Source organism: Oncorhynchus nerka, linkage group LG13 (genome assembly GCF_034236695.1).
Source record: "Oncorhynchus nerka isolate Pitt River linkage group LG13, Oner_Uvic_2.0, whole genome shotgun sequence".
Taxonomy (NCBI): domain Eukaryota; kingdom Metazoa; phylum Chordata; class Actinopteri; order Salmoniformes; family Salmonidae; genus Oncorhynchus; species Oncorhynchus nerka.
The window spans coordinates 74,831,156-74,847,752 of record NC_088408.1 but is presented as its reverse complement, the minus strand read 5'-3'; the positions used below and the strand labels follow the sequence as shown (position 1 = coordinate 74,847,752).

The 16,597-nt window shown below is 41.6% G+C and overlaps 1 protein-coding gene across 1 annotated transcript; it reads left to right on the top strand.

Moving 5' to 3' along the window:
- The first annotated feature begins 1,113 nt into the window (after positions 1–1,113).
- svopa (SV2 related protein a) lies at positions 1,114–16,597 on the top strand. The gene is made up of 16 exons (XM_029678239.2): positions 1,114–1,287; positions 4,798–4,958; positions 5,228–5,313; positions 5,500–5,598; positions 5,838–5,909; positions 6,252–6,376; positions 6,724–6,787; positions 7,124–7,249; positions 7,339–7,467; positions 10,451–10,524; positions 10,763–10,839; positions 11,693–11,797; positions 13,584–13,695; positions 14,035–14,116; positions 14,594–14,683; positions 14,814–16,597. Exons 1-16 carry the CDS (start codon positions 1,253–1,255, stop codon positions 15,027–15,029), a joined length of 1,653 nt encoding a protein of 550 aa, XP_029534099.1. The 5' UTR covers positions 1,114–1,252; the 3' UTR covers positions 15,030–16,597.

Here is a 16,597-nt window from a genome sequence, read left to right as displayed (position 1 = left end):
TAGCATAAACATTTTTTTAGGATTGATTCCACAAGGGATCAAAAAGCTTGCAGCCTATAGCCTATCACAGACATGTGACAATGTCCCTTATATTCTCTCTGCATATGTGTGTTTGTGTGTGTGTGTGACAGACAGACAAATACAGAGAGTTCTAGGGCTCCCGAGTGGCACAGAGGTCTAAGGCACTGCATCTCAGTGTAAGAGGTGTCATTACAGTCCCTGGTTTGAATCCAGGTTGAATCACATCTGGCCATGATTGGGTGTCCTCACTACAGCGGTGTGTGTTTGTGACAGCCCCCCCCAACACACACACACATTCCTCTGCTGATATAGATATATCCTCTCTGTAAAGTATATATTCCCTCTGTAATCAGCCTATACTCCAAGGTTTTATGTTTGTTGCTCTTTATGATGTCTATGTGGACATGCGTCTGTATTCTGTCTGTTGTCTATTGATGGCAGCACCTTCTCACTAAGGCAAATTATGGGTATGTGTAAATATACATGGCGAATAAAGGTCATTCTACAGACAAAGATCTGTCTAATGTTATTTGCACTTTGACTCAGGATTAAGCAGAAGTAGCTGAGTTTATAGAGTACTAGAGATCTGCATCTTAATTAGAGAAAGGTTTAGGTTAGTTATGAGGGTCAATAGATGTTCATTGATTCTTAAACTATGAAAAAATGATCGAATCCCCATTGTAAATCCTTGCACTGGCAGCGGTTCTGGCATTTTCTCACAACAGCCTATGCAGTAACGTGGTCTTCGTTGTGATTACTCTGTGTCTTTCTTCAATCAGTTTGAAATTCCTTAATTTGCGATCAAACAGACTAAGACATCAGTTGTGTTGCACCATGCAGTGAACACACCGGTCGCGTTCCCCTGCTCAGACGTTGCATGCATAAACCAATGGTTGCGTGTCACGTCTCGACTGTGTCATCGACTGACAGATTGCTATAACATATGATGTGGTTAGCTGATACGTAAAATACCTAACCAGGCGTTGTAAGATCCGGTATGTGTCAGCAACGCCAGGGCAGAGGCATGCACCCGTCCTCTCTGACTGGAACACTACTGTGACAACGACACTGGAAGCTGAAATTGTGAATATCCCGCTCCTCATTGGCTCTCCGCTGAGAACAAGGACGGGTCGCTCTCCGCAAGCCCGTGGTGCTGAAATCTCGTCTCGCTATGATAACAATGTAACGGCAATGAAACACTTCACTGTGGAACCCAATAAACATCACCAAAATGGAAGATGATTTGTTCCAGTTAAGACAACTCCCGTGAGTATACTCAACAATATATATGTATATATATAAAAATAGACTTAATTTCTAATTTGATCGTGGCTGGGCTAATTTGCTAAACCGACCCAACAGAAACAGCCTTTCTTAGCACACATTTTCGTGATCGTTTGATTCGCAGCTGTTGGTTGACAGAATGATCTCTTGACAATATTATGTGCAACATTGCATTCCTCTGTTGAGATAGCCACAGTGCAATACGCCACTCTACGCGAATACAATGTGGCATGTCGAGGAACTGACGGTGCGTTTTGTTTGAAAGCATCAATGACCGGTAAACAGTAACCATAAACCAACTCCTCATATGGGTGCTACAACAAGGTCGCCTAGTATTTGTATCTATTTTTCCTTGTATCTCAAGGTATTTTTTATTGGTAGTGACAGTGTGCATATTTGTAAAATGGTTCATTCACATCATTGCCTACTGCATATGAAGCTACTACTGTGACAACATCATTGCCTACTGCATATGAAGCTACTACTGTGACAACATCATTGGTCATGTCTTTATTTTGATCATCCATGAGTTGCACCAGTTTGTTAGTATGGATTGGATAACATATAATATTTTACACAACATGTAGCAAATATAAAATTAAAATTAACAAATTCCCCTGATATTTCTGCTCGACAATAGCCACGCATTTAGCCTACCAATTACTGTATAGGGGTTGCCTATTACTCAATATTTACTAGCAACAATTATGACCACGATTTAGAATATCCATACTACAATGTCATCTCTTGTGGATGATAATCTTTTATGTAAATTTATGTTTATTGTTAAAAGGATTAACATGTTTTTCACTGAAGGTACAGTGAGTTTAGGTAAAGCTTTTAGTTTAGCTAGTCAAACAGAGATGTCCACACATGGCTGTCACTATCAATTTTCAACACAGTTCCTATTGAGACTCTCCTTTTTAATGTGTAATAAAATAAAAGCATAACATTCTCTTTCTAATTGTTCCTATGGTAGTAAAGCAGTGACTTGGCAGTAGGCCTGGAAACTATCTAACTAAGAACTGAAATTGTGTAATAAGTGACTGTGGCTGCAAACCTTGAGTTCTAATGCTCAGAACTGCCTTTCTCCCCAGCGTGAACCCCCAAATAATATTTCCTAACAGGATACATACGGTATATCTTAAAGCTATTATGTTGAAGGAGAGGAATTTTGAGGCAATTAGGCCACATTGAAATGTTACTGCAGAAAGTGTCAAGCCACCAACACAAAGGTTTACAGGATCTGTCCATTTTCCATTCTCCAAATCTATATATGGGATAAATGTGGGATTGTTCTGTACAGAACTGAAAGAAACTGAAGTACAGGAAACAAGGCATGTTGATTTCTAGGCTCCTCACTGGGCCACCAGCTGTATTTATTCTGCCCTTGGCAAATCTGTGTAGTAATTACAGTGATTAAGACATCACTGGTTCTCCTTCTCACCCTTCTCTGTCTCAGAGGTGCATACAGGCCTGAAAGCAATTGATGTCAAAAAGTCCCTTGACTCTGATGCTCTAGGTGCCTGTCTACTACAATTAGCTGCAGACATAATTGCTCCCTCTTTAACATGCATCTTTAACCTCACCCTAGAATGTAATGAAATCCCCAAATTGTGGAAATCAGCATTTGTCCTACCTCTTTTGAAAGGTGATCTGACTTTACTGAATAACTTTAATCACAGATCTAAATAGTCTGTTCTGGCAAAGGTATTGGAGTCCCTAGTCAACATTTCAGGTTTTTAATGATATTCACCGTGCTCTGGATAAGAAGCTACATTGTATATCTGTAGTCATAGACTTGTCAAAGGCGCTTGACACTGTGGACCATACTATCTTAGTGTAGAGTTTGAAGTGCATTGAGTTCACTGGTCATGCTCAGGAGTGGTTTGTGAACTACTGGTCACTTCAAACCCAGTGTGTTAAGGCAGATGGCTGTAAGTCATACACCGTAGAGTTGTGCTCGGATGTGCCTCAAGGAATCATTTTTGGTCCCCTGTTGTTTATTATCTATAGCAACAACATTGGGAGACATATTGAAACAGCTGATGTAGATTTTTATGCGGATGACACTGTTCTCTATTCAAGTGGCAGCAGTTTGACTTTGGCTTTTGAATTATCTCAAACAGCTTTTATCATTATTGAACAGAATCTGTACGATTTGAAGTTTGTTCTTAATTCTTCTAAAACAAAATGAATCATATTTTTCAATAATGAACACTCTGAAATCCATGTAATTACTACTTTGGAAGGACATTCTGTAGAGCAAGTCAAAACGTACAAATATCTGGGAGTTTGGGTGGATGAGAAGTTGAGCTTCACCACCCATATAGAGAACCTTGTCAAGAAACATAAGCTGCGTATTTGGTTTTATTACCGTCACAAAGCTTGTTTTTCCTTTGCCCCCAGAAAATGGTGGATTCGTTGTACTTTTCTCTCTGTGTTGAACAATGTTGATACTATGTATCTACACTCCTCAAGCTCTACACTGGACTTTTGACTCTGTGAATCATGCAGCCCTTTATTTTGAAACCAATCAGAGACGTCTAACTCAACATTGTGATCTCTACAGTGCTGTCAGGTGGACATCACCAGCAACACGCAGGCTCAAACACGGGTACATTCTTATTTATAAGGCCATTTTAGGAGAACTGCCATTTCATCTATCCTCTCTTCTAGCTTGAAATGAAAGCACATACAAGCTCAGATCTCAAACTTGTTATATGCTAGCAGTTCCAAAAATTAGAACTGAGCATGGAAAAAGGTAATTTCATTACTCAACCCCTTGGTCTTGGAATTCCCTCCAAGCCAAACTGAAACTCCAGAACCTGTTGTCCCTGGAGGAGTTCAAAGGACAAATAGATGAACAGATTGTTGAGACATGTAGTTGTTTCTAGTTGTCACCCAATGTCATTTGTTTGCGTTGCCTTATGTAAGGAAGCATGTTGTGTTATTTCACATTCCTGCACACACACATACACATTCACTGTCTTTTGCCTCCTCTTGCGAGACCGTCATTGTAAATAAGAATTTGTTCTTAATTGACTTGCCTGGTTAAATAAAGGTTAAAAAAAATAAAGGTCTGCCTCAATGTTCCTTTTACAATGTTCCACCCTCTATCAGCAATCTGTTATTTTACAAAATGAGGAGTTTATAAACTCCACGTACAGATAACATACAGGTGTTTTAAGTATTATCTTAATTTGAGAATTCATATTTTTCCTAAAATCCAATCTATTTGCCATCTACACACACTTTTTAGGAGTCACACAAGTTTCTCAGTTGTGAACAGCAGTGCGCAACTTCCCTCCGTTTCCCTGACACATCTCACCCACTGATGGATTTCACCACCCAGTCACAAAGCACAGAGTACATAGGAACAGCTTATATCACCTAGGCAACAGCCTCTCATTCTCGCTTCATTCAGCTCTGTTTCCTTACGGTAGACTGGCAACTGATCAAAGTTGATCTTCCTGGCTTTCTTTCTTGCAGCGTGGTCAAGTTCCGTCGCACGGGTGATAGCACACGCTCTGAGGATGACGGCGGGGGTAGAGAGCAGGAGGTCCAGATCGATGGGAGGCAGGCTTATATGGAGTCTGTGGCACTTCAGGATGGTGCACCAGTACCTCGGGAATTTGCTAATCCAACTGATGGTATGACTGGGTCCCTCCTCAGCCTCCACTCTCAGTTTCCCAACCAAACTCATAACAACTCCCATATGCATGGACCACCTTCCCACTCTCTCCTTCCACCTATCCCCTCCCTGCCTGGGGACCACTGTGCTTTTATAAGTGGCTTTATCTATTATGAGATTGACTACAGTTACTCATTTTGGACACATTTATTTTAATAACTTGTAATCCATACTTGCAAGTCGTCATCTGTATTTTATGTGATTTCTTACTTGAGTTGTTCTCCACAGACACTTTCATGGTGGAGGATGCTGTGGAGGCCATTGGCTTTGGGAAGTTCCAGTGGAAACTCTCCATCCTCACTGGTCTGTCCTGGGTGAGCAGCCAAGCATTAGACAGGGCTAGTCTGGTCAGAGAGGAAAACATAACAGTTTCATAACATGTTGTGTATGTTCTGTATTACAAACATGTGCATGTGGATTTAATGTACTGTATATGAGCAAAATTCACTGTGCCTTCATTGTTTCCTTCCGCACTGGTCCTTATGGCTGTTGTTTTTCAGATGGCTGATGCTATGGAGATGATGATTCTGAGCATCCTAGCTCCACAGCTGCACTGTGAATGGAGGCTGCCAAGTCTGTGGGTGGCGCTACTCACCTCGGTAATGCCTGACACATTCTTACACTGACTACAAGTAATACTAAATGATGACTAGATTGGTGGGCTAACGGTAGTTGTTGAGAAGCTGGTGGGGATTGGATGGACTAGTAATTGTAGTGAGGAGTTTAATAGCAGTAGCTGTTGATGTTAATGCAGTCTTACAGTGTCACTTGTCACTTTTCATTACAGATAAAGCCTCTACATATAGTGATAACTAGTCCCTCTGTTTCTTTTATCCAGGCGGTGTTCATTGGAATGATGATCAGCTCTTCCATTTGGGGGAACATATCCGACAAGTATGGCAGAAAAACAGTAAGTTCAATGACTGGGTTTATTATGGGGGAGGTTATGACTTTCACAACAGAACAGACACAGCTATATTGATTAATAATTTCACAACAGGACAGACACAGCTATATTGATTAATAATTTCACAACAGGACAGACACAGCTATATTGATTAATAATTTCACAACAGTTATTTGTTTTACAGGCTTTCGTGAGACATCAGTTTTATATCAATGTATTGGGAAGAGATGGGGAATGGGGAGATCCATAACAGTGTGATGTGTGGTAGAGATAGTTGGGGTATTTTGTTGTCAGTGTCAGAGCTCACAGCTGTGGATGTGGGTGTGTATGTCTGTGTGTACACAGGGTCTGAAGATGAGTGTGGCGTGGACCATGTTCTATGGTGTCCTGAGCGCCTTTGCCCCCGTCTATGGCTGGATACTCTTCCTCCGTGCCCTGGTGGGCTTTGGCATCGGAGGAGCACCACAGTCGTACGTGTCCCTTCTCTCTGGCATTATAGCAATAGCTACAGTATATACTTTAGTAGTTCAAAGTAAAGGATTGGGTTATGTTATTTACCCAGTTATAAGTAGGCAATTTATAACTGGGTACATAACCCTGGCTGCTCCCTATAGGGACATTCATATTTCTCATTGTCACAGTTGTAAACAAATATATACATATATATTTTATTGTTTCATTCACACCTGCACTGCTGGAGCTTGGAGCTTAATAATTTCACTGTACACTGCAACTACAACTGTGCATGTGACTAAATAAAAAATAAAACATCTTATTCTAGAAGTGGCATAATAGTCACATGTCCTTCTCCCTTCAGGGTGACACTGTATGCAGAGTTTCTCCCCATGAGGTCCAGAGCCACCTGCATCTTGCTGATAGAGGTATGGCTTACCCTTAACTATCCTATATTCTGTATGTAGTTCTACCTTCTGTCTGTAGCTTGTCCAACCCAATTCCTTTCCCCCACCCTTCTAACTCTGCTGTCCTGTGAGGTCCACTTTCAACTCTGTCAAGTCCTTCATTGATTTGAGACATTAGCAGGTCAGTGTGGTGCACATTGATCCACTTGTTTGTGAGTGATCCTCTTGATGCCAGGTTTGTGGCCCCTCAGGAGCAGGATAGGTCTCCACTCTTCGCTGGATCAATGAAGCTGCTTCACTGTGCCAGGGAACTCATCATGCCAACCTTCTCCTGTACCTATTGCTGTGCCCCTGCAGATATTCTGGGCGCTGGGCACTGTGTTTGAGGTACTGCTGGCTATCGTGGTGATGCCCACTCTGGGCTGGCGCTGGCTGCTCGGCCTCTCTACCATTCCGCTCTTCATCTTTGCTATCCTCTCTTTTGTGAGTATGACTGTAACAGCTACTACCAATTCACTTGAATTCTGTTTTTTTACACTATTGAACGACTGACCCTTTGGTTTTGGAAACAGTGGCTGCCAGAGAGTGCCCGCTATGATGTGTTGACAGGGAACCAGGAGAAAGCGCTGAACACCCTGAAGCGCATCGCCAAGGAGAACGGAGCCCCCATGCCCCTTGGAAAACTTGTGGCTGCAAGACAGGTATAGCCTGCCCTGCCCCGCTTTAGGCCCAGCTTTTGGAACTTTGGCTTTCCTGGATATAGCCACTATATTGTGATCACTGCATCCAATGGGTATGGATACAGATTTAGAACAAAGTTGTGATTGATACATGTGGATGATCTTGTTCCTGTAGTGTTTGTAAACACCCTGGTATGTTGATTAATTACCTGAACCAGATTACAGGCACTGGTTACAATGAGAAGCTTCCACTTGAGTGGACAGATTGATGAGAACAGGTCAATATTCAGGTCCCCAAGAAAGTAGACTTCTCTGTTTACATCACATACACCATCAAGCATTTCACACATATTATTTAGATGTTGACTGTTAGCACTTGGTGGCCTAGCAACACCCCAAAATAAAAGTCTTTGGATGTGCCAAGTGAACCTGCAACCACAACACTTCAATAACTCTTGACATACAGTGGGGCAAAAAAAAGTATTTAGTCAGCCAACAATTGTGCAAGTTCTCCCACTTAAAAAGATGAGAGAGGCCTGTAAATCTTCATCATAGGTACACTTCAACTATGACAGACAAAATGAGAGAAAAAAAATCCAGAAAATCACATTGTAGGATTTTTCATGAATTTATTTGCAAATTATGGTGGAAAATAAGTATTTGGTCAATAACAAAAGTTTATCTCAATACTTTGTTATATACCCTTTGTTGGCAATGACAGAGTTCAAACGTTTTCTGTAAGTCTTCACAAGGTTTTCACACACTGTTGCTGGTATTTTGGCCCAGAAAAACAGCCCCAAAGCATGATGTTTCCACCATCATGCTTCAGTAGGTATGGTGTTCTTTGGATGCAACTCAGCATTCTTTGTCCTCCAAACACGACGAGTTGAGTTTTTATCAAAAAGTTCTATTTTGGTTTCATCTGACAATATGACATTCTCCCAATCTTCTTTTGGATCATCCAAATGCTCTCTAGCAAACTTCAGACGGGCCTGGACATATACTGGCTTAAGCAGGGGGACACGTCTGGCACTGCAGGATTTGAGTCCCTGGCGGCGTAGTGTGTTACTGATGGTAGGCTTTGTTACTTTGGTCCCAGCTCTCTGCAGGTCATTCACTAGGTCCCCCCGTGTGGTTCTGGGATTTTTGCTCACCGTTCTTGTGATCATTTTGACCCCACGGGGTGAGATCTTGCGTGGAGCCCCAGATCGAGGGAGATAATCAGTGGTTTTGTATGTCTTCCATTTCCTAATAATTGCTCCCACAGTTGATTTCTTCAAACCAAGCTGCTTACCTATTGCAGATTCAGTCTTCCCAGCCTGGTGCAGGTCTACAATTTTGTTTCTGGTGTCCTTTGACAGCTCTTTAGTGTTGGCCATAGTGGAGTTTGGAGTGTGACTGTTTGAGGTTGTGGACAGGTGTCTTTTATACTGATAACAAGTTCAAACAGGTGCCATTAATACAGGTAACGAGTGGAGGACAGAGAAGCCTCTTAAAGAAGAAGTTACAGGTCTGTGAGAGCCAGAAATCTTGCTTGTTTGTAGGTGACCAAATAATTATTTTCCACCATAATTTGCAAATAAATTCATGAAAAATCCTATAATGTGATTTTCTGGATTTTTTTTCTCATTTTGTCTGTCATAGTTGAAGTGTACCTATGATGAAAATTACAGGCCTCTCTCATCTTTTTAAGTGGGAGAACTTGCACAATTGGTGGCTGACTAAATACTTTTTTTGTTTTTTGCCCCACTGTAAGATCTTCTCTAAGCATTACAGGGATATGGCTCTGAATATATACAGCAACACTTCCCCCATAAGCATGTCTGTCTCTTCTATAGATGTTATATCCCTGTATTGCTACTGATGTATCAAATGAATTATCTAAGTGAGTCTCAGAAATGGCTAATATATGAATGTTATCTGATATTAGCAAGTTATTGATTTCATGAACTTTATTTCTAAGGCTACATATGTTAATATGGGCTATTTTCAGCCCATTACTGGGTAACTTATCAGAGATAGACATAATATGGAAAATAACAAACAAGATAAAAATATACACATTTAAGTGTTTAAGTGTCTGTGTGTGCTGTGGGGTTGAACATACGAACCCATTGGCTTGGCTCTCTCATCCCTTCCAGGCTTTTAGAAAGGAGGGTGGACAATGAGCCTGTCATAACAGATGTAAGCAATGTCTCCACGTGCTCTGGCAGCTTTTCATGGCTGGGATAAGTTCTTTCCTCTTCTGGCGCACAGCTTCAGAATAGTCCTTGTTGAGGAAGATACACGTTCCTCTCAAGTTCTTGGCTCTTTCCAGAACAGCTACTTTGTCCTTGAACCTCAGGAACTCGACCACTATTGGCCTGGGCCTGTCACCTGGGCCGGTGGTGGGTTTTCCAGTCCTTTGGGCGCTCTCCACCTCAATCTTCCTGTCGTCCAAATTCAATTTCTCATTGATCATTTCCCTCACTTTCTCCTCAGGCTCGGTCCAGGTCTCATGTGGAGATTCTGCAATTCCGTCCACAACCATGTTATTCTGCCTTGCTTGTCCTTGTTATCATGGATTCACACACAGAACTGATGTCCTCTCTCATCTTGTCGTTCTCCTGTTTCAATTCATTGAGCTGACCCTGGGAGAACTGCAAACTGTTCTTCAGGTCCTGGACCTCTCTGGTCAGGTTGTCCATTCTTTTATTAGTTGAATCCACCAGTATGTGGACAAAATACTTGAATCTATTTTCTTGTTGTTGAAACAATTGTTTGTAGAACTCTTTTTGTTTTGTTTAAAAGATCCTTCCCCAATGATAGAGAGACACCATTGTCCTCAACGGTTCTCCCGCCGGCTTTGGTCTTTGTCATGGTAGCAACGTAGGTTACTCTGTTACTCCTCGCAGTTCCAGACAGGGCAAGTCACATGTAATGAAAATAGAGTGTACTAAAATGGTTGTAGTTTGTTTTGCTTCAGTTATTTATCTGTCATGTTGCTTTTCTGTTTTTCAATCAGGAGGACCGTGGGAAGATCCAGGATCTTTTCTCACCACATTTTCGCTGGACCACAATTCTGTTGTGGTTTATTTGGTAAATAACCCTTTTAACAAAGAAAAAATTTGAATTTCCTCATTTTTAATTACAGGTAATTAAAAGTTAGTAAATCCCATCTGATGGCTAATTTCAACTTTCCTACATTACTAAAACATAACCAGTGCTCTGTTACATACTTTGATTAAATGTCTTCATAAGAGTTGCATCTTTAATTAACCCAGTTTCCTTATGGGAATCCTTATATTGACTGAGCACTGTGTTTTATCTGTCTCAGGTTCTCTAATGCATTTGCCTACTATGGCCTGGTCCTGCTCACCACTGAGCTCTTCCAGGAGGGGGGCGCCTGTGGGGGTGAGTCACTGCTCCTCTCCTCTGACATCATCAGTAACACTCACACAAACACTCTCAAGGACAGCATTAACCTGCTGAGGCCAAACAATCTTATTAATCAGTTAATTCTTAGTGTAATGGGAGAACAACACAGGCCAAGGTCATTTCTGACATACAATTAACATGTCATCTTGACAACTAAAAACAGGATGTTTGTGTCATGCTTTAACCAAGAATAGCTCCCGTTGACCTCAGGTCACATTAGCATATACACTGAGTGTACAAAACATTAGGAACACCTTCCTAATATTGAATTGCATGACGTTTGCTCTCAGAACAGCCTCAATTCATCAAGGCATGGACTCTACAAGGTGCAGAAAGTGTGCCACAGGAATGCTGGCCCATATTGACTCCAATGCTTTCCACAGTTCTCAAGTTTTCTGGATGTCCTTTGGGTAGTGGACCATTCTTGATACACACGGGAAACTGTTGAGTTTGAAAAACCCATCAGCGTTGCAGTTCTTGACACACTCAAACCGGTGCACCTGGCACCTACTACCATACCACGTTCAAAAGCACTTAAATATTTTGTCTTGCCCATTCACTCTCTGAATGACACAATCCATGCCTTAATTGTCTCAAGGCTTAACATTCATTATTTAACCTGTCTCCTCCCCTTCATTTACACTGATCAATAAGTGATCATAGCTTTCACTTGGATTCACCTGGCCAGTCTATGTCATGGCCAGAGCAATTGTATCTAATATTTTGTACACTCAGTGCAAGTCTCAAGGCCATTTCAGGAGTTGTGATTCTGTATGTCTGTAGTGATAACTGGTGCATCACGTGTTTCTTGTGTTATGTCTCCCTCTAGAGTCAAAGGGTAGTAAGAGGGAGCCCAGGTGTAGCCTGGAGTGTAAATACCTGACCTCAGACGACTACAAGGATCTGCTGTGGACCACCCTGTCTGAATTCCCAGGTACAGTGCCTTGCGAAAGTATTCGGCCCCCTTGAACTTTGCGACCTTTTGCCACATTTCAGGCTTCAAACATAAAGATATAAAACTGTATTTTTTTGTGAAGAATCAACAACAAGTGGGACACAATCATGAAGTGGAATGACATTTATTGGATATTTCAAACTTTTTTTTACAAATCAAAAACTGAAAAATTGGGCGTGCAAAATTATTCAGCCCCCTTAAGTTAATACTTTGTAGCGCCACCTTTTGCTGCGATTACAGCTGTAAGTCGCTTGGGGTATGTCTCTATCAGTTTTGCACATCGAGAGACTGAAATCTTTTCCCATTCCTCCTTGCAAAACAGCTTGAGCTCAGCGAGGTTGGATGGAGAGCATTTGTGAACAGCAGTTTTCAGTTCTTTCCACAGATTCTCGATTGGATTCAGGTCTGGACTTTGACTTGGCCATTCTAACACCTGGATATGTTTATTTTTTAACCATTCCATTGTAGATTTTGCTTTATGTTTTGGATCATTGTCTTGTTGGAAGACAAATCTCCGTCCCAGTCTCAGGTCTCAGGACTCCACCAGGTTTTCTTCCAGAATGGTCCTGTATTTGGCTCCATCCATCTTCCCATCAATTTTAACCATCTTCCCTGTCCCTGCTGAAGAAAAGCAGGCCCAAACCATGATGCTGCCACCACCATGTTTGACAGTGGGGATGGTGTGTTCAGCGGGATGAGCTGTGTTGCTTTTACGCCAAACATAACGTTTTGCATTGTTGCCAAAAAGTTCAATTTTGGTTTCATCTGACCAGAGCACCTTCTTCCACATGTTTGGTGTGTCTCCCAGGTGGCTTGTGGCAAACTTTAAACGACACTTTTTATGGATATCTTTAAGAAATGGCTTTCTTCTTGCCACTCTTCCATAAAGGCCAGATTTGTGCAATATACGACTGATTGTTGTCCTATGGACAGAGTCTCCCACCTCAGCTGTAGATCTCTGCAGTTCATCCAGAGTGATCATGGGCCTCTTGGCTGCATCTCTGATCAGTCTTCTCCTTGTATGAGCTGAAAGTTTAGAGGGACGGCCAGGTCTTGGTAGATTTGCAGTGGTCTGATACTCCTTCAATTTCAATATTATCGCTTGCACAGTGCTCCTTGGGATGTTTAAAGCTTGGGAAATCTTTTTGTATCCAAATCCGGCTTTAAACTTCTTCACAACAGTATCTCGGACCTGCCTGGTGTGTTCCTTGTTCTTCATGATGCTCTCTGCGCTTTTAACAGACCTCTGAGACTATCACAGTGCAGGTGCATTTATACGGAGACTTGATTACACACAGGTGGATTGTATTTAATATCATTAGCCATTTAGGTCAACATTGGATCATTCAGAGATCCTCACTGAACTTCTGGAGAGAGAGAGTTTGCTGCACTGAAAGTAAAGGGGCTGAATAATTTTGCACGCCCAGTTTTTCAGTTTTTGATTTGTTAAAAAAGTTTGAAATATCCAATAAATGTCGTTCCACTTCATGATTGTGTCCCACTTGTTGTTGATTCTTCACAAAAAAATACAGTTTTATATCTTTATGTTTGAAGCCTGAAATGTGGCAAAAGGTCGCAAAGTTCAAGGGGGCCGAATACTTTCGCAAGGCACTGTATACTTCTTCAACCTCAACTCAGTCAGTATATTGCTAAATGCAATAATTGCTGTATGGGGAGCAGTGTACTGTGAAGTAAAGTAGGTTGTAAATTGTTCTGATCGATAAAAATATCTGAATGGATTGGTTGATGTGTTAATGTTGGGCAGGCCTACTGGTGACTCTGTGGGCCATCGATCGGCTGGGAAGGAGGAAGACCATGGCACTGTGCTTCTTTGTCTTCTCTCTCTGCCTTGTTCCACTCTACGCTTGTGTAGGGAGGTAAGACCATCCATTACGGCGTTATTACTACTAGTATTAGTAATGTACTACTCTCAAATTTAACATGACAAACATCACACTGTGGTGGATCCACAACTGACAACACAGTAACTGTGTTGCATTTAACGGTGCTGTTGTTATTAACAGTGTTGTTGTTAACAGTGTTGTTGTTATTACCAGTGTTGTTGTTAAGTGTTGTTGTTGTTATTAACAGTGTTGCTGTTAACGGTGCTGTTATTATTATAAACAGTGTTGTTAACGGTGTTGTTGTTATTACCCGTGTTGTTGATAACAGTGTTGTTGTTGTTGTTATTAACAGTGTTGTTGTCTCTGCTCCAGGACCTGGTTGACAGTATTGATATTCATCGCCAGGGCCTTCATTGCAGGAGGTTTCCAGGCTGCTTATGTCTACACCCCTGAGGTGAGTTGATCGGCCATGGAACCCTATGGCTACATTATTGACTCTATGAACGTCAGCTCGTACTCTAAAAACAAAGCTGAAGTGACTTGGCCTTGATTACAGGTCGACGGAGGTGGACAAACACGACTTTGATTTATAACCAGATCAAACACTGTAGCTCTGCCTCTTCCTCTGTTATTGTATAACTATGTCTTGAGGTTATTTATGGCTTCAAGATTATACTACATTTCAGACGTCAGCTTTCTGTTCAGTTGTATTTCTTTGATAGATTTGTAACTAAACAAAGGACTAGTTCTTTGCTCCATACTCTTCTTCCCCATTGGTTTCTAATAAGCGTCAATATGGTACAAACTAAAACCATACTGTAAATGCAAATAAGGCGTAAAATGGACATTCCCCTTTGCGTAAACCACTTGAAGTGTCTGTCCTGAATGTTTATGAGTGATGTATTCCTATGGTGTTCTCCTGACTCCATAGGTATATCCAACAGCAACCAGAGCGTTAGGTCTGGGCACTAGTAGTGGAATGGCCAGAGTGGGAGCCCTCATCACACCCTTTGTTGCACAGGTAAAACAATAAAATAAAGGTTACCACAACCAATATAAGGTATATTTGCTTTGTACTTAATGTGTACTGAAAGACAGTCAAGTCTTCACAGAGAGACACTAATACTGCATTCCTCCTCTCTTTCCTGCAGGTGATGTTGGAGTCTTCTGTGTACCTGACTCTGTCAGTGTATAGCATCTGTTGCATGCTGGCTGCCATCGCCTCATGTGCTCTGCCCATTGAGACCACTGGCCGGGGCCTCCAGGAGTCCAGCCACCGCGAGTGGGGCCAGGAGATGATGGGCCGGGCCCATGGCAACAGCTCTGGGGGCATCCCACACTCTGACTCTGGGTCCCAGGAGGACTGAACACAGGCAAGAAGGTGGTGGAGGATGGAGGCTGGAGTGGAATAGAGGGGCAATGAAGGAGAAGGAAGCTAGGCAAGAAGCCCTTGTCCATTCTCAACTCAAATGTGTCATTACTGGTTTGTATATAGGCACCACAGTGGCTTGAGAGAGAGCCTGCCAGCAAAATGTTATTGAAAAACATTTCTCTCCGATTTTAATCTTCGACCACTACCATGATTTTTGCTAATGTACGATAACCGCACTCTGAGTGAGACAGAGCTCAATGGAGTATTCAAAGTTGCACTGGATGGTGGCAGGGAGAAAAAACATTCGGGTGGGATTGCCATTCTTCCAGCTCAGTATTTGAATTTTACAGTCATATTGTGAGAGAAGAACAGCGAGAGCGATGGTAGAAGAGTGTGATAGAGGACGTTGATTTGCTGCATTGTTTCTATTAAACCCGTTTCCTCTAAGAGATCATACTCAGGTCCTACTACTTGTTTTTGGATGAGGGACAAATTGAGGACTTTTGCCTAATGAAAGGGCAGCTGCTTTGAAACATCCCAAAAAGTCCATTATCTTGTGCAAAGCTATAATGAAAACAATGACATGTAACAAATTGCTATCTAATGTTACCGTAATTACTCACTCAACATAATCAAATCTGTACATCTTGGGTTGTCTGCACGTCCCCATCACCACGGTAACCATCAGCCACTGTAATCACCCTGCGGTCAACTGACATGAGGCACTTCGAGGTGTGGGGTCACTAATCTCAGTTACACTTCAGTTTAGAAACGTATAAGTGAGGCAATCAAATGACGACGTAAAGTCTCTCTGTGCAGCTGGTATAAGCATTTATTAGCACTCATATTGTAGTCTGACTTGAACGGGATCGTACTGTTGTCGCACAGTGAACATTGTTTATGTAAATTAGGGAAATTGCAGATGGGTACAGATGAAAGTTCATGCCAGGTGTTACAATGCTTATATGTGCATGTTGAAGGCTTTATATGTCATGAAACTGAAGTGCTACTGAAATCTTTGAACCGTACTATACTTTCACCTCTTATTCACCCAGAGTTGTCAGTCTGGTACAGTAGTATTTACTCCACATGAGTGAAATTATTCAAAGCAAACATAATCACATGGTTTTTCAGGGTACACCTCAATGGCTGGCTGTGAATGCTAAACATCATGTTAACCTGAATTCACATATTAAACACAGAACACTCAACAATACTGATAATACAAACACACACACAAACCTTCATACAACAATTTATCGGAGTGGTACAGCTTTTGCTTACTGGAAAAAAGTAATCTCTGTATATACTATACCAATACCTGGTTTGGTTGTTGTTTGTTGGTGAGGTGGTGCGGGGATGGTCTTTGTCCCCTTGTAAAAGTAACACATGAAACAAGTTGTTGTTGAAAATGGTAGTGAACCCTGGACTTGTCCTAAAAGCTGTTTCCTACATGCCTGCCATTGCAATTTAGTACCACATTAAAAATGTCTGTGCACAGATTCTTCTCAGTACACTGGATGTAAATGTGTATGATACAACAATAAATTAAGTTTCAAAAAA